The sequence below is a fragment of the Corvus cornix genome, chromosome 1 (genome assembly GCF_000738735.6).
Source record: "Corvus cornix cornix isolate S_Up_H32 chromosome 1, ASM73873v5, whole genome shotgun sequence".
Taxonomy (NCBI): domain Eukaryota; kingdom Metazoa; phylum Chordata; class Aves; order Passeriformes; family Corvidae; genus Corvus; species Corvus cornix.
Window position 1 is genome coordinate 28,338,051 of NC_046332.1, and position 18,981 is coordinate 28,357,031.

The following is an 18,981-nucleotide window of genomic DNA, read 5'->3' on the forward strand; positions in this document are numbered from 1 at the left end:
TTTCATATGTGGGCAGGATGGATCCCCTTATAGCAGGGACTTGGCCCAAATTTGTCACAGAACTGGAATTCTTAGCTGTGCCCTGCTCACCCTGGTGTCACTCGGTCCTGTAGAATCGCCTTGCTCGGTGGCATGTGACAGCTCACACTCCCACACCGAGGCACCCAAGAGGAAAGGAGCTGAAGGCGACGTTAAAAAGACCAGGAGCAATTTTTATCTTAGATGACAAATGTAGAAAAGTCAGAAGGTGGCTCCAATCCAACGCAGCACCTGCCGTGAGTGTGGTACAATCATCTGGTATCAGCGGAGAGACGAGTGCCGGCCGCAGGGTGGCAGAGATAAGGCAACAGACAGAAGGTGGAGAGTCTCAAGGAGGCTCGCTCGGATCCCCTCCTTTTGGGTCTCTGACCCTGTGCTTTCTTCTTCCCCCTCCTTGCGTTGAAAAAAGTCATACTTCAACACAGCAAACTTGGCAGGTGATGCTTTGCTTCCGGAGTGTTAAATCAACTCCTACGAATGCACAGGTGGTACAATCTGAAAAACAGAGGAGCCCTAGATTAGCTTTGGTTGGTTTGATGTTTGCCTTTCACCTTGGGCTGCAGCATTGCTGTCCCACTTCACCTCCTGGTCTCTCCCAGCCTTACCTTTTGGCTGTTACTCTGCTCTTTTTAGCTTTTCTTTTCGTGGCACAATTAATCTGCGAATGTAAGGCAACACCAGCAGTAAGGTGAAGAACAACACGTGGCCGCAGAAATAAATAGACCTGTACACCTGTGAAGAGAAAGGCAAGGTTCGGGATCAGCAGCCAGCTCTAAGCCAAGAACACAGGAGAGGTGATGGAGGGAACAGGATTGACCACGTGGGGTCATCTGTTTGTGGCTACTAAGTACCTTCATCCATTTGTCCCAGGTGAAAAGGCAAAATGGCACCAGGGAGTAACCCATAAACATCCAGTGATTAGTCTGCTGCAGCACATAGAAGATGGGCCGCAAGACAGTGATGGAGGCCAACGTGCTTAGGAAAGGACTGTCCCGAACAAGGTTCATGACCTAATTGAAAGAAAAAAAGTAGAATTCTCAACAGTTGGATGTCCTGTGGCTGTATATGCAGGCTCTGGAGTCAAAGTTCTCTATACAGCTGTGTAAAATGTGTTTTAGTAAGCAGCTAGTCAAAAAAAGTAGCTAAATACCCTGTCCTGGCCAAAGTTTCAATTAAGAAAATACATTTTAATAAGGGATATTATTCTCTTAGTACTGGAGATTAACAGAGGCATTCAGCTCATGTGCTTGTCCTCCAGTCTTTCCAGCTGCCAAGCACTTCAGCTGCCCTCTGCTCGTATGCCAAGTTTTCCACTTTTCTCCCTGTCAGCTTCTGCAATCTATTTATGGTTTGCCCATGCAGAAGGCAGCAACCTACTGAACTCTTGAGAACAAAACCCTGCCATGCTTGAAAACCAATTCCAAAGCGAGCAGTTATTTTTCATATTTAATCCAAGTGAATCCTTCAGTGTGGCAGTTTCCAGACTCAGGGGGAAAGGCTAACACAGGTTCCCTGCGTTCTGGTAAGTCAGACAAAGCGCACCTGTCTTTCCACGATGACTATAAGCAGCTCCATCTGAAAGCACACCAGGTAGCCAGAGTGTAGCCCGTGCCAAATGGCCAGGAAGAACAGGGCCAGTGCCTGGGACAGCAGTTTGTTGCCCAGGAACTTCAGGCGCTTGAAGATGTAGCTAGAGCAGAAAAGAAACAAAGTGCTTCCAGGTTATCGTCTGCCCTCCCCTGGCTGCGTCAGGGATGCAGGGCCCAGGGCACCCAATGCCTCTGTGCACCCTGAGGTGACAGGAACAGCATGACCAGGGCAAAACCTACATCAGAACAGTCTTAAAGAAATCCCAGCTATAAGGAGAAGAAGGGGGTCATTACGTACAATTTAGCTGTGTGTCCCAGCAAGTGCTGAACCAAAACCCTCTGAGTTTGGCATGGGGAGCACCAGGAGCCATGATGCAGGAAGCAGCTGTCAGAGCAGCTCTGTGGCTGGCTGAGCAGGCAGGCAGCCCCAGGGGCTCACTGTAGTCCTATTCTAGTCTCTGCTGCCATCAACTGCTTGCCTTTATTAATGAACTGCCCTTCCAGGTGGATTAAAAGATCTCTCTAACCCAGTAACCCAATAACCTGTTTCTAAGGGCACAGCAGCAAAACATGGAAGAAGGTGCACAAACTGAAAACTGGCAGATTCTTCCTCGAATGCTCCCGCTCAGCCTAGGGTCTTGGTTCTGCTGACAGAACAGAACTGAGCCATTACAGAAGGGGAATTTTGTCCTACTCACCGGGCCACCCAAGCATTGGTGTTGATGTTGAAAGAAGCAATGGTCCCTGTGAACAAAGGTGTTGTCTCATACAGCCAGACCTTCATGTTGGCACAGGCATTCCACAAAGGCTTTCCATTCTGGTCTTTGCCATTGTACCCCAGACCAGCAAGGATGCAGACACCTTCCTATCAAAAAATGCACAAGAAAGGTAAGATGAAAATACTGCCCTTTTTTTGCTGGAGAAGCAGAGCTTAGGAAGTGCTGACGCTTCACTGTGTTGAGAGCATCACTAGAGATGGAACAAATGGATTAAAAACTGCCTTTTAGTTAGCTAGCCTTTGCTAACTTGGAGCAAGCTGAACTGACCTGCACTGATCTCCAATGGATTTCTTCCATTTAGTGCTAAGTCCAAGAGGCTTGGACCTTTATTCATTTGTCTTTTGCTTCTGGAACGACATCTAGACTCACCGTAACGAGCCAGCAAGTTACGTATTTGTAGAGTATTATTTTGCCCCAGATCAATATGTAACCACAACGGAACCAGAAAGGCTTCTCCTGCAGAGATAAGAGTGAAACAGAATAAAAATAAAACCTGGAGTTGAGTGGCCATAATGACACAAGGTAAGTGGGATCTCATCACTGTCTTTTGTTATAATCTGATGTGTATGTGTTAATACATATGGACTGGGCTGCCAGTTGCAAACTTACACATCATTCTCCTTCCTTTGGTAATATTTGGCTGTACTGAAATAGACAGAGTTTGGGAAGACTCCAGGATTAGCAAAATCACAGTGGAATTTACACAGAAATGCTGATAATCTGCAGGTAGAAATTATTTGTTAGGAGTTTTCCAAGAACCTCAAAGATTCTGGTGAGCCTTACAAGTTACTCTAGTGAGGTTCTTTGCATGTAATGGTTAAATGGAAGGTCATTAAAAGGTCATAAAGCACATATGTTACATTTCCAAAACCAACAGTAGCATGTAAGATCCATTATCTATTTGTAAAAGTTTTCATTTGTTTCAGTTCTGCTCAACACATTCCTGTTCTGCATCAGATGGAATCCACAGGACAGGCAATAAAGCCAAATCAGCTGTGGAAAAGCTTATCACTAGTTGCCAACTTATTTTTGAACTGAGGCAAAAATAAAAAAAAAGAAAAAAAAATTCCACTCTTGTAGATCCAGAGCCCCCCAGAGAAGGGGAATTCTTCCACATCCCACAGGGCCAAGTGAATACATACCATATAGTCATCTGAGGTGAGGTATTCATCAGAGATGTACAGGCTGGACAAGGTGTAGGTTACTAGAAACAAGAGACCCAGGCTCAGGCGCTTGAGAGCAGGCACGAAACTGAGAAAGAAAAATATGAAGGTCAAAGAAATGCCTTGGGAAGAGATGATCAAACCCATAGGTTTAAAAACAGGTGGAGAGGAGGAGGTAGGGGAGACAATGATAGGGAGTCACCACATTCCACTGCAGCAGCTGCCTCCATTTGGAAGCTGGGATGCAAACATCACCAGGTTGGAACCGAGTCTGTGCTAAAGATGTCAGATGGTTGTTGATGTTCATGCCCTGGAACAATGCTGGGACATTAAGCAGAGTTACGAGCAACTTTTGAAAGACTGCTTGGTCTCATAAATCACTTGTGGTCACAGCACTTCTGTGTCCAGGTAAGAAGGCAGTCTGCTGCAGGGAACGTGGAGGATTCAGCATTCTAGGATCATAGGAAGGGGAGAAGCTAAGCAGCTTTGTATTACCTATTGGGTCTCTGGCCTGGAACGTCAGTCATCTCACCCCTTGCCAGTTTCTGATAGTCTGTCATGGAGAACTGAGGCCCAACCATGAAGGCACCATAGAAATAGGAGAATCCTGAGACCTCCAGCAAGGTAGGAACTCCCCGGACAGCAAATTGCCGCTGCTCAGGGGTCAGGAACTCCTGCACCAAAGGGAGTGGCATTAACATCATCCCAGGGGTTTCATACTAGCTCTGGATGTTATGTCCTCAGCCTGCCTCCTTACTGGTCTCAGTTCTTGCTCCCCATGGACATGGAACTTTATACTTTGTACTTCACATCCATTCCTCTCCCCAGCCCTCTCTATCCCCACCTCCTCTAAACAGCAACAAGATCCAGGGTTGAGGCCATTTGCACAGATCTCTATTCCCAAATAAGCTCCAAACATGGAAGGGATCTACTGACATGCATCCCTGGCAGCAGAGTAGGCATAGCAGAAGCACTGTATCTGACCTATTCCAGTCTCTGACTGCAATTTCATGTACTCTCCCAAGACCTTATTGTGCTACAATTCCTACTTCTTGATGCAAAAATTGTCTGTAAGTACTTCAAGCTTCAGCTTAGGAAGTTTCAGCTTGACCTCATTCTCTTGCAGTCAGCAGTGATTCCATGGATGCTACAGACTTGGTCAGGCCTCAAAGAGGAGATGGGGAATGCAGGTACTTGAAGCAGGATTGAGACTGTAGCAAGTGTAGTGCCCTCTCCCACAAGCTGTGCTGTGCAACTTCTCTGTTTCATCTGCTCTAGAAATGGGGTCCTAACGAATGGTAAAGGACAACCATTGAAACAACTTCTGTCCATCTCTAGTCACTATTGTCTCTGTTCCAAATGATTTCATTCCACTCTAGAATTCAGTGCCCTCAGACTCTCACAGAAGCTCCCCTCTCAGCTGTGGCTTTTACCTAACAATGCAGCTTGCTAACTCACATCCTTTGAACTTCATTTTCTGATCTCTAGCATGGACAGCATGGAATGATGGAGAAATGATGTCTAACTCACCGGATCTTTTCCTCCATCATAGTAATCGATGGCCAGACCTAGAGGTGAGAAACAGTGACTTGAAGCCCTGGGATGGGCACAGCTTGCAGAGTGCAAGAGAGAGAAGAGAGGTGTCACTCACCAATCAACTTAAGTGTCAAGACACAATGTGGCATTGTCCACTTGATGTCATAATGCTCTGTGGCTGTGAAGTAATATCCAGCCATAAGGTATGTCTGAAAGAAACCATTGTTTCAGTTATTCAAACTAATTCCTCCAGCTGGTTTTTATCTGCCTCCACTTTTCCACCCACAGTTGCTACTGAAGTGCAAAACTGAACAGAGGCCTCCCTTCTACAAACCCAGGGAGTAGGGAAGAGGGTTTACCATCTGAAAGAGGAATGTGGTGATGACGGCAGTGATTGTGCGACCCATTAGTCTCAGTATGAGGAACTGGATTAGGACACATATCAGGGAATGAAAAAACTGCATCCCTGTGGGCAGGAAAAAGAAAGAGAGAGATAAGAAATAGAAATTACATTTATAGGTCCTTCCAAATTGCAGCATGCCCTGGGCCAGGCAGCTCTCTCTTCCCAAACTCATCTTACCAAAATTGAAGTAAGCAATTGACAGTCCTGTGAACACATTGTAGAGATGAACGAGGTAGGGCTCCTTCTGGAAGAGGAAATAGCGCTGGAACAAGGCAAAAGGATATCCTGAGTAGAGGGGGGAAAAAAAAAAAAGGAAGAGTTGTAAATAAGTTTAGACAAGTATTTGTCAGGAACCAAACTACAGCCTTCTTGAACATGTCATTAGAAACATGTACTTTACATGATACATTATCAACCCAGGCCATGGTATTAATTCCTGATACTGTGTTTGCATCTTGGGAGACAGACTCCAGATGAATTACTCTGTACAGAAGAAAATACTTTTAACAGGAACATAATTACAGTAAAACTGACATTGAAGTGCAAAAAATTACAGGATTATAGTTTCTGGCCTCATTCAATGTATGAGATGGATAATGCTAAAATACATGAATCAGACTTCACCCTCTGATTCATTTCCAAATTCTGTGAGAAATACAATGAATATGGCAAGAAACTGGATTTAAAAGAAAAAGGGGGGGGGGGAGGGAGAAACTTTATGGTCAATACCATTACAGTGTCCAAAAAAATCAGTCCCACTCCCACTTCAATGAGTTCTTTCAGCTTTAATTTCAGAACTCCTCAGGTAACCTCCAGTAAGATACTCTATCTTTTCTAACTCTACATCTTTGGATTTGCATCTGATTTGTGAAGTACTGGGTACACAAAGCTGTAACTAAAATCCACTGGTACTACGCATGTAGTATTTTTGGAAAAAAAAAATCAGTCAGAAGCATTTCATATGGAGCAGCTAAAAAAAGTGGAAGGGGTTTTTTCCTTGCATTTTGTGCGAGGTAACTCCTAGTCTAAGTTAGGAATGCCTCCAGATTATTCATCTGTGGCTCAAGTGAGAAGCAAACATTTGTGAAGCACTCTGGTAGTACAGTGAGAAGCATCACACAGAACACCACAATTCAATTAAATTCTGTTGTCTAGGTGAGGTTCACAAAGCATGCAGTCAACATTGCCACGTATTAGACAGTAAATATAATATGTCTTAATACACAGTGGCACAGGAAGTGTTGCCCACCTCACGTCTGTATGTGCAATACAGTGTTTCTCAAGGCATGTGCACAAGGTGCTGAACTGGGATACCAGAAGCCACTTTAATTCTGGCATTTTGTAACTTTACTGCTTTATTTTGCAAGCCTGTCTCTTACCCTGCTCAAAAAAAGGGGAAATTCAACACATACCACAATACTGGCATCCATACTACTTATCATCCTAGCTGAAAGCAGCAGCAGTGGATAGAGCTCTGCTACCTGCACTAATGGAGTAGTAGTGGCAGGAGGTGGTCATGTTTTATAGGGAGCAGTAATAAAAGGTGATGAAATGCACATTCTGCTGAGAAGTGTATGATGGATGGAAGGCTTCCAACAAGCAAGGCCAAGTCTAGTCACTACTGTGAGAGGAAATGAGAAACTCTGTCACGTTATGTAAAGTACATGTCTGGCAGTCTGTCAGTGATAACAGGCTGGAACCATTTTAAGGTCCTCTCTGTCCCTGCAAATCCCTTGGGAGGGAGCCCTGGAGCTGGGGACTTTTGGGCTCCTTTCTAGATCCTGGACGGCACCATGTTCTAGTGTGTCCAGATGTGTACCTACTGCCTCCTGAAACCCAGCTGCTGCTCCCCATTTCCTCAGCCTCCTGCCACCCCTCTTTTGGTTTTCCCTGCCTCCTTGTTGCTGTTCCTTCCTCCTTTTGTGTCCCACACCGGTTTCCATGCCACAGGCTGCTTTCTGGCCAGCCCCACATACCACGGCCCTCCGCTCCCAGAGCCTGGCAACCTCCCTCCTGCACATCCAGCCCTGCTCTCCCCTTCCAAAACAGCGGCTCCAAACCCCCCTACAAAATGCCTTACCCAAGCCATCCCTCTCCCTTCCCGCTCTTCCACACTTTTTACACAGCACACTTCTGTCCCATTCCCCCTCATTGCTGCCCTGAACACCAGCTGAGGGGGAAAGAGGGAATTGGCAAAGAGAGTTCCTCTCATGAGCTCTCTGGGGATACGGGAGTAACTCAAAGAATTAGAGCAATTCACATGACTTAGGAAAAAAAGAAAAAAAAGTAGTATCTTCTACTGGCCTTTTACTCAGAAACATACAAATGGGGATTCTTTGTTCACGAGCCAATTTTCCTGCTGAAGTTTAATAAACATAGGAAGAACTGGCTTTGAGAAATGGAAAGTGGTAAAAAAAATATGAAGTTTTACTATCAGACTAGATCAAAAGTTAGAAATCTGAGGTTTACTGTGGAAAAATGTTTCCCCCTTCTGAGCAAAGGGGAGAAAAATCAGATCAGAAATACAGGCAAAGCACAATTTATTGCTGTTCATCAACACGCATAGTTTTAAACCTACATTTTAAAGGGTCTCCCACTCTCTCAAAAATCACTAATATTTTGGAAAACAGTCAATTTCTATCAATTTTTTTCCCTCTAGCCATTTCTATAGAAATAATTAAAGTATGACTGAATACTATAATGTAGCTAGTGTTCCTACTCTTTCAGACACCTGTCTCACTTGTCAGCCGTGTTCCTTTTTAGCTCTACACAGGAGATCATGTCATAGTCTGGGGGTAACGCTGCTCTGAAGGAAAAAGAATTATGAACCCTTGCAAATAAAAAGCTACTAATACACACTGCATCTATGTTTCTAGAAATCACAAACTTAAAGCGTGGCCTTGCACTACGTGGCTGCTGTTCCAGCTCAAAGGTCACAACATCAGCCTAAATTCTTCTGATATCCAGAGTAATTTGTTTGTACTCTGGAGTGCAATTTACCTACAGCTTTCCTGCATGAGATAACTATGTGGTTATAGTTTATAGCTTATCTAGCTATAAACCAGATAACTATCTGGTTTATAGCCGGGCCATTTACACACTGCAGATACAAACTTTAATCCCCAAATGGCAGTGGATACTGAGTAGCAGTGGTCATTCTGATGTGGCCTGTGCCCTTTTGAACACTCTTAAACTATCTATTAAATAACAAACAATTTCTACTGGTAACACCACCAGTACTCCTGCCCCACTACCATGTCCCTGAAGCAGCCTGAACTAGCACAGCAGCTTCTGGAGTTATGGTTGCCTTCTGGCAAGCTTGATGTCCCCTTTGGATATGCCAGCAGCAGGACGCTGCGCTGCTTTGCTTCTGCCATTCAGAGCAACAGGACAAGAGTCCCTGCTGCCAAGAGGCTCTGCCCAGCAGCTCCCACTCTGCCAAACTCCCCTTTCACAGCTCCCTGAGCAGAGTGGACCAAGGTGGGAAGCGGCTGTAATACTCCTGGAGAAAACAGCAGGGAACCTCTGATCCAAAGTCATTCTTCCCTACGCACCACGGAGCTGAGAAACAGTCTGCACACACAGTTGGGTTTTGCCTCTTGGCAACTGAGAATAATTTTTTTTTTTAATTCACAGGAACAAGAGGATGATCTCTGGTTAAGGAAAAGCTCAGCTTGGTGGCCACAGCCATTTGGGAGAGTAATGGGCCACTGCACAAAGCCCAGGTTGTCCACAGATACAACAATCTAATTGAGCAAAAGAAGTTAAATCATCAAGAAGGTGGATTAGGCTGGAGAAAAGTTCTACTAATCCCAAGCAAAAACAGTGCTGTCAAGTTTGCCATCTTCTGGACTGGGTGATTAAGATGCTTCTCTTTTTCCAGAGATAAAGCTGCAAATAAGAATTCCAGAAACATTCTTTTCATCTCTGCTCCCTTTATTTCCCCTTTTATATGCGTTAGCTCTGTTTCATCTTCAAGCCAGTACCTCTATCTTTCCTCTTCTCCCTTTTGCTGAACAGTTAACTCCTCCTTTGTTAACATCCAGCAGGGCAATTGTCTCCATTTTTTTATAAGAATGCTAAAACTAAAAGGAAGGGGACAACAGGAAAAAAAAAGTGTTAAAATATCAGCCTGACCTAATATTTTGACTTCAAAGTTATTCCTTTATGTTTCTAACACCGCAAAAGTGCCACACCTTGTTTAACACCGGGTGCATAAACATGAATATTTTAATTCAGCTCAGGAGTTTACTTTGAAAGTCCACTTATGGCGCTTTAGTTTGCATGACAGAACTGTCTCAAAGCATGTGAACAGGGCTCTCTTCACACGAAACTGAACTGAAAACACACCCCAGACAATGGGTGCTCAGTGTGTATGACCTGGCTGAGGCAAATCCAGAGTAAATGCTCAAAACCCACAGGCAAGTCTGCTCTATAGGTCCGCTCCTACGGCACCATTTTTCTTGCTAATGTAGACACAGGCAGTGTGCAGCATTACACAACTCCCTCTATTTTTTTATTATTTAAGGAGTAAGATGTACTTGAAGTTAGGAGCTTAAACAAGGCAGCACAAGAGTGCTCTGTGACAGGGCTGGTTTATGACAGGACAGTGCTGCCTCATAAAACTTTTCCCATCTCTTACCCACCAGAATCAGTTGTTCACGGGCCCTGCTATAAGTTTCTTGCTTGGCTGACCAGCTGGCAACTTGATTTGGGATAAGCCAGCAGCTTTAGGTGACCACAGGAAGAATTTCACTGAGCCCAAAAAATCTTCAGGATGCAGGGAGCATGAAGCAGAGCATGTAAAAAAAATTGATGAGAGGTAGAAGAGAAGCAGAATAGACAACTTGTGAGTGAAGGCATAGGCTTCTGGCACCTATTGAGTAAGAATGTGTTACTTTCTGCAGGTCCCTGCTATGTCTGTGGATGAGGGAACACTTTCCCAATGCTTTTCCTGGCAGGTCTGGGCAAACCAGCAGGGTCATTTCTGGCTCAGGGCTGTAAACAGCATGTTGGCCCCCCTCCGTATTATGCAGGTAGCTCACAAGGCACTGTGTAATATTACGGTCAGATAAATAGCTTTAATTCTTCGGGATCGTACAGCCATGCAAGGAACATGAGCAACATAAAGCGTTAAACACACAGTGCCATAAGGCCTCCTGTATCTTGGCTTATGCCTTGAGCAGTGACAGCAGGGAAGAAATCTGTCCCCTCTCATGTGAGGACAGGAGCAGCAGCACAGAAACCCTGCTATCTCCTTCACACCACCGGAGCAGCTCCAGTGGGAACACTGGGCCCTAGACCTACTGAAGAATGCAAACTAGACTTCATTTCTCAAAGACATTCTCATATGATTGACAGACATTAGTGTACTGACATACCACAATTTCTATAGTGGCAGGGTCCAGAACTGTGCTTCAGGTATTCCTCCTGTTGATACTGCTGCCGAATTGCAGACTAATTTCTTCAAAGGCAGTCTATGCAAATTTTTATGTAGGGGAAGTCTGCAGCAAGTTTTTCATCTTGTACAATCCAGGTAAGGGACTCTGTTGTAGTTATATTCTCTGCTTCAAAACTGCAGCATGTATAAACCTGTCTCTGATTTAAAGACAAAGCTGTGATCCCCATAATTTGCTCAGCAATGTGCCGTTACTTGTTCACTGAAACAACGTGGTGCTCTTTAGGACTACTCCAGTTTTAGTTCTTGGATGTTCTTCCTTCCTCCTTTCTCATTCTCTTGTTCTCTCCTGTATTTAATTTTTTTTCAGTCATGTCAGAATGCCAACAGTTTTAAATGACCTCTTTTGGTTAGTTCAGATCATTACTAAGCGAACACTTATTCTGAATCAAGATAGTAAATTCAGACTATTTTTTCAACAATAATTCAGCTTTCTCCAGAAATTAATGTAAGAAGTCAAAAAGTCCTTTGTGATTCTTCCTGTTTTTCAGAAGACTATTTTTACCGGTTTGTGGTGATCTGAAAGTGACACCCTAGAAACTGTTGTCACAGTAAAACTGCACCGTGTAGATGGCAAACTGCATCACAGAGGAAGAAATAAGCAACAACTTTTTAGTCCATCTTTGGAACCATGCTTCATCCTCATGGCCTTGTTCTGAAATAATTCAGCAGTATTAGCTGCAGCCAACAAAAACAGTTCTCTTCCGGAATCTATGTAAACACCTGAAATGTAGGAAGTGAACAAAAAGCCATACTTTGTCTGTCCTACTGCCACTTCCAGCTTCTAGAAATGCCTTTTATTTATACCCCATGCCATCCTATGAAGTGGTCATTGGCACTAGCTGCATTACCAATGAGCTTAAAGGACTGTAAACTAAGCTGCAATTAAACGAACATTTCTTTGTGCTGGGCTAAGGAACTCCTCTCACTCTCCTCTCACGTTGCTCTGGAGTAGTGTTTGGCCCTTCCTTTTAAAGTAATGGTATAATGCTTTACCACCACCCATCCATTAAGCAGGAGAGCTGGGGGCAGTCCTCTCTGCCTGAGTGGTTCAACCTGCAGGACTTGCAAGAGTGCCAAACTACAGGCCAGGCTGTTCTGCATGCCTTGAAGCCTTCTGTCTGAAGTTATGCCTTCCCCTGCATGTAATCAGAAGATACTGAGCTAGGGAGGAAGGACAGGGAAATGTGCAGCTCCAGCCTCCTGGTTTGGTACATCCATTTGAGGTATGCAGGGGACAGACGTGAGTGGTTTTCTAGAACCTGATCCCCAGAATTTGAATACAAATTCTAAAGATCCGTTGAGACTTTGCAAAACAGATAGTGGCCTACCTCGGGCAGGGACACTGTGGTACCTCAGTGGCTTATTGTCAACACTGCACATGGAACATTTGTTACAGCACACAGGAGTCTCACGCTTCCTTAATCTACTGGCTGCAGCAGGCAGCTCTTATCATCATTAGGACAATAGTTATCTGCTGTTCATATCAAAGAAGTGGTGGTGTTCACCCATAAGACACTGAGTAGGAAACACCCTTCCAATGTCTTGTCCCAACTTACTGCTAGCAAGAAGCAACTCAGAGAGTATGATCAAGGTGCATTCTGCAGAGCCATCTCTCTGCTGTGTCTGCCTCCACACACGCTTTCTAGGACTTTTTCTGCATCAGCACTTGTTAGACTGGTCCCTTGGCGGATCTGGGTGGCTAACCTTGTAGTGAACAATCTGCTTTTTCTGGTTTAGGTTTCTGCCAAGCAAGTAAATTCAATCAGATCACAATTAAAGGACCAGAGAGAGACGTGGGAGAAAGGAAAGCAGGACTTATCCCGTTCAGCAGTGGGGAGCTGCTAGACTAATTAATGCTGGCATGTGTGCATGTCCTGTATGTTTCCTATTACTTCATTTTTTTCTTTACAGAAGTTCGGTTTAACTAACTTCTACATTGAGTTCAAAATGATAGTTCAGTCTCCTGCATCTACCCTTCACGGGAAGAATGTTTTGCTCAGTTTGATCTCACACATCATAAACTAAATCAGGCAGAAATAAGTCTGGTGCAGACCATGGTTATGAAGTGACACAGTTCTTCTTGCTTGCATTTCCTTTAAAAATATCGTACTTCTACTTAGCCAAAGCAACTTTATTTTGACAGATGACACAGTAGTGGCTGTATCACTTCAAATATACTTTCAGGTTCAGAGGAAAGCTTGTATTTCTTTTCTGTTAGGTGACTACACCACCAAATGCTTTCACAACCCAAAGTTTCCCTGAGCATCCGCAGAGATTTTGGCAGATAGCATGTATACATACACTTGAATTAATGTTTTGGGAGCTAAAACCTCCCCCTCAATCGCCAGCCCACATCACAACTCTAGCCCTGCCTTAAGCATTTCGCATGGGACTTAAGTATTTCATGTTTACATAAGCGCAGGCACCGTGTGTTTTGCAATACGCTTCGCGCTGCAGGTGGAGCACAGGACATCACCCCAGTTCTCCGGGCACTGAGCTGGAAGGTTTAGCTCACCCCACCTGGTAGTGCCCGTGACGACACGCCACTCACTCCCTCACAGTGCCACCACCGCCGCAGACACTGGTGATGTCCCCGGGCAGTGACGTCCCTGCACTCGGACGGGACAACACGTGAGGGGCTGTGGAGATTCCCGGGCGGACATCCCTCCGGACACACGCTTACAGGGCACTGGACGCACACGCATCACCGGGCACTCACGGGACAATCGCAAACAAAGTTCTCGAGCCCAGAACACGGACCCAAACCGGGGTCTTTCGCAGGCACCCCCGGGCTTCTCCTTGCCCCGCTTCCACAGGCGGCCTGCCAGAACCGCACCCCGACCTCCTGCGGGGAAACCGAGCGGGCTCCCCCTCTGCACCGCGACGGCGGGGGGCTCGCCCCGGGAAAGCTGCTGCGGGGCACTTCCCGAGCTGCCCGGGCGGTGCCGGTGGCGGCGGGATCTCGCCCGCCGGATCGGCGCGCACACGTGGCCTGGCGCGGCGGCGCTGGCACAGGTGCGGCTCCGCGCCGGCGAGGCGATGCCCGGCCCCGGCCCCCCCGCGCAACGCGGCACGGCGGCGGAGCGGAGGGGTCGCCCGTTCCCACGGCGGGCGCGGAGCCCCGCCCGGGTCGCCAGCCCCGTCGCCCCCCGCCCTGCCTTACCCATGAGGATGGACAGGATGAGGCGCAGCGCCTGCTCCGACGAGCCCAGGGCCTCGGCCAGCCGCGCCAGGCTCCAGCCGGACCCCGCCACCGCCATCTTCCCCGCCGGCCGCCCCACGGGCCGGTCGCGCCCCGAACCCGGCAGCGGCACCAGCCACGGCGGCCCCCGCACCGCGCGCGGCCCCCTGCGCGCCCATTGGCTGCGGCGCGGCCGGCCCCGCCCCGCGGCGCCTGCGATTGGGCAGCGGTGGCAGCGGGGCAGGGCCCTGCGCGCACTAAGGCAAAGGTTACCCGCGAGTGGGCGGTGACGCGGGCCGGCCCCGCCGGCCAATGATTGGCGGAGCCGCCGCCGGGGGCGGGGCCGGGGGCCCGCGGGGGCGGGGCCGGGAGGGCGGGGCGGGACGCGGCTCCCGATTGGCTGCGGCGGGACAGGAGAGCGGCGGGGCGGGCCGGGGGTTATTCGCGGACACGAGGCGCGCGCGGGGAGGGCGGGCGGCGCTTGGGCCGCCGCCAAGGTCTGGGTCTGGGTCTGGGTCTGGGTCTGGGTCTGGGTCTAGGTCTAACTCTGGGTCTGAGTCTAACTCTGCTTCCTGGGTTTGGGTCTGGGCCCTGGGTACTGGCAGTGGCTTTCACCTTGACCTCAGTCGTGGCCTCGGCCACAGCCCCGTCCCTGGTCTTGGCCCCAGCCTTGGCCTCACCTTCAGCTCAGGGCGCTGCTTGAGCTTCCCCAACTCTGCCAGGTCCCACTGGCTCACAGAGGACAGTACCCCCGTGCTTGGCTCATGTGGCCTGAAGGGATCTGCTTCCCACACCGGCGTTAAGGCAGCGCCTGTGCTTTGCCCTGCACCTGTGACACCCGACTCTGTGTGCCACAGTGGCAGGCACAGTAGCAGTGGTGCCCAGCAGCAGGGCAAGGAGCAGCGGCCATAAACTAAACTACAAGAAGTTCCACCTCCACGACTAAGAGCTGCTTTACATTGAGGGTGGCAGAGCACTGAACAGGCTGCCCAGGGAGGCTGTGGAGTCTCCCTCTCTGGAGACATTCAAAACAAGGTGGATGCATTCCTGTGTCACTTGCTCTAGGTGACCCTGTCTTGGCAGGGGGCTTGGACTGGATGACGAGGTTCCTTCCAGCTCTAACGATTCTGGGATTCTGTGACTCTCTAGTCACTCAGCAGCTGGGTCCACACAGAATCCTCGTAATGGATGGCCTTCCCTTAGGTGTGTCCCTTCATGCAGCTGTCTATGAGTGCACCCCAAGTTCTCCTCAGCTGAAGTTTCAGGTGCAATGGATGTGATCCTCTTCCTTTGTTTGTGCTACCATTTCCCTGCTGGATCACTTGGTTGGACAAACTCAGATGAAGGGGCAAACACAGGCTCGCACAAAGGTTCACATAAAAAGAGACCTCTGGAGTTCTCCGATCCAAACTGCAGCTCACAAGCAGGACTCAAAGCTGGAGCCATTTGCTCAGGGCATTGCCTGGGTAATTGCTGTACATTTTCATGGTTGGAGAGCTCCCAGCCTTCCTGGGCTCCTGAACCAGTGCTGAATCATCCTCTTTATCCTGGTCCATCCTCCTTATCACCACTCTTAAAGTAGCAGCACCACCACCTATTAGATCCCATTTCTTGTCAAATCTGACTGGGAGAGGGACTGACAGGCAGCATGGCCACACAGACCTCATTTACTTAGGAGACCAGGCTAAAGACCTTGCCTCTCCCTGCCCTTCTCTTTTCCAGGCTAAACAAATCCAGATTTCTCAGTATCAAAGCTCTAGTCACCTATCCACTGGGCCCTCTCCAGTTGGGTCACACCTCTCTTGTTCTGGGGAATAAGGAAGTGAGTGAAGAAGGGGAGATCCTGGCCTTCTACTCCAAAAGTCCTCCAGAGGCAGTGTAAGGTGCAGAGTGGCAGGCCAGGATATATAGCAAGGGTTTAAAAACCCTCCTGGATAGCTGACTAAATCAGGTTAGACTTTACAAACAGCCTACTGTATTTGTCCACCCTAACTAGTGGACAAATTTGCCAATTTTTTTGCAAAGTACAAGGATTGGCTTTTCAAGGAATATCTATCTCTTATTTTCATGTTAAATTGTGTGTTTATGGTGTTTAGGCCACTTTCCTAAGTAAATGAGTTCTACGTGAGCATGACAACTGTCTGTCTCTCCTCAAGTCATGTTTGACAAGAAATGATCCACTTAATTCTGTAATTTACTGTTGTTGGAGAAGAGTTTCAGAAGCAGCATCTGTTCCTGAGATTGCCTAACAATTTCCATTGCAAGATTGTTTCCAGTTGTTTGAAATGTTGCTATATTTGACCTGTTTAGATTAAATGCCTGATAGCCACTGGAGCCAGAGCACAGTAGCTCTGAGAGTAAGTTTGGAGACTCAGATCATGATGAGTGTACCAGTATTTTTCAGTAGTATTATTATTTTAATACTCAGGGCAGTGTTATGCTTGAGAGGAGTGGGTGTAGCCAAAAATCTTGGTTTACTGTCCTTTAGATATACCATGATTTCGTAACATTACATGGGTATTAGTGTGAAACTTGAGGTTCACATGAGCTTGCTGTGGCAAGATGGGAATGCAGTTGCTGAAGCTTCTGCAAATCCATTTCCATTGACTGTGTTCCAGTGGCTCATGCAGCTTTCCCACATGCCACGGCTGCACAAGAGCCCAGATGCTTCTTCAAGAGCTCCTGCAGGACTTTCCTTCCAGGACCATTTCTTGTATGCTGAGGAACTGAAACAGGAAAGTTGTGCCCTGCCTCCCTGGTGCCTCTTCTCCCAGGCAGGCATAGGAGCCTATCCTGATTGAAATGGCCATGGGAGAGGAGCTAGCTACTTAGGGCAAAGTATCTGAGCAGTGGGCTTCAGGCTGAACACTGATGGGGAGGAGGAAAATACTGGAAAAGCCAGAGTCAGAATAAAATTAAATATGACAGGAGCCTGCTGCTGTCCATAACCATGTCAAGGGAAAAGCACAGAGAGGGTGGGGAGAGAAATAACCATTAGCAAGAGATGGAGTATAGAGGGAGAAGAGAGACTGCTCGGAATAACAGGCAGGGAAAGACATGAAAATAAATTTTCATTAGAGGGGTGAATAGGCGGCCTTGGAGCCAGTGGGGGAAAAAGCCACAAATGGGTGAATGACAAACCAGAGAGACAGAGAAAATGGGATTTGGTGGATGTTGGAGGTGGGAAGGGAATAGTGTACTTGAAATCATGTCACCTTTTCAGTGTAAAGGTTACTGAACAAATCAATCATAGAATCACTGGGGCTGGAAAAAGCCTCTAAGAACATCGAGTCCAACAATTAACCCAGCACTGCCAGGTTCACTGCTAAACCATCTCCCCAAGCACCACACCTACGCATTTTCTGAACACTTCCAAGGACGGTGATCCCACCATTTCCTTGGGCAGCCTGTTCCAGTGCTCGACCACTCTTTCGGAGAAGAAATTTCTCCTAATACCCAACCTAAACCTTGGCAGCTCGAGGCCATCTTCTCTCGTCCTGTGCGATGTCAGACCCCGTTTCTCAGGCACCGCCGGCTCCGTTCCCTCACTCCCGCTCCGCGAAGCGGGGCAGCTGCAGTTCGCGGCCCCCGGACGCGGAGGGGTCACCCACGGCGGCTCAGGGACTCATCCCCGATAGCCATTCTGGGGCCGGGCGGGGCACTCCCGGGGCCGGGACTCCACGGGGCCCGCCGGTCTCTGCTGCCGCCTCTCGGTGCCGCCGGGACTGAGCCGGCGGGTTCTCCTGCGGCGGGAATGTCGCCACCGCAGTTTCCAGCCAGGTGGTTTAGAGGCTGAGAGAACTGGGGCTGCTCAGCCTGAAAAAGAGAAAGGTTCTTCCTAATCATAGCACCTTCCAGTGCCTAAAGGGGCTACAGGAGAGCTGGAGGGGGACTTCTTACGAGGGCAAGTGGTGATAGGACAAGGTAGAATGGCCTTAACCTGAAGAAAAGTAGGTTTACAATGGATATTAGGAGAAAATCCTTTACAGTGAGGGTGGCAAGGCACTGGCACAGGCTGCCCAGAGAAGCTGCGGATACCCCATCCCTGGAAGTGTTCAAGGACAGGTTGGATGGGGCTCTGAGCCCCCATGGTTCAGTGGAAGATGTCCCTGCCTGTACCAAGGGGGGTGGAATGAGGTGACCTTTAAGGTCCCCTCCAACCCAAACCATTCCATAATTCAGTAAAAGGAAGCCCAAGTATTTAGGAATATTTTACTGTAATGGATGAAATACCCAAGGGTGTAGGGGAAGGAAGACAGAAGGCAGCAGGCACCTCAGTGTGGTACAGTGCACTGAGCAGAGTATTCCCAAGTCCCAGGTTTTACTGGGAGACAGTGGAAGCTTTGCAATGAGACTCAGTGATGGAGGGAATAAAAGAGGTGAACAGGCTCCGGTGCAAATGCCCCTGGTACAGTTTGCAGAGGTGGAAATCAGTGAATTGTACTGAACGGTTCTGAACCAGAACACACCTGCACTGCCAGATTTTCCTGGGTTTTATCAAAGGCTCCCAATTTAATGACTGGCAGCAAAACTGGCCTGGGTCATGAGAGGGAGGTGGGAAGTGCAGTGTGCAAGAAACCTACAGAACCCTCTTATTGGGAGAATGGGAAACAGGCAAATTACTGCCAAGGTCTTGGTAGATTGAGGATATTTTACTTCTTATATCCTTATAAGGATTTTACTTCTTATACCCTTATACCCTGCTACTTGTATTCCCTCGATTCACTTAGTTAATGTTGTTTTCTCTTTTGATGTTTATGCCCTTTTTTTTAATGCACTGACTCAGTGTTTCCAGATGGAGATGTGTGTGGCTTTTCTTAAGAACTTGGG

The 18,981-nt window shown here is 47.7% G+C and overlaps 1 protein-coding gene across 1 annotated transcript; it reads right to left on the reverse strand.

Annotated features, from left to right (window-relative positions):
- Positions 1–313: 313 nt before the first annotated feature.
- On the reverse strand, positions 314–14,330 carry LPCAT3 (lysophosphatidylcholine acyltransferase 3). The gene is given in 14 exon segments (XM_039560607.1): positions 314–534; positions 645–771; positions 891–1,049; positions 1,582–1,729; positions 2,327–2,493; positions 2,777–2,863; positions 3,550–3,658; positions 4,066–4,244; positions 5,101–5,138; positions 5,222–5,315; positions 5,466–5,572; positions 5,687–5,794; positions 14,134–14,287; positions 14,289–14,330. Coding segments are annotated over 13 exon segments (1,509 nt in total). The 3' UTR covers positions 314–534; positions 645–654.
- Between the last annotated feature and the right edge of the window lie 4,651 nt (positions 14,331–18,981).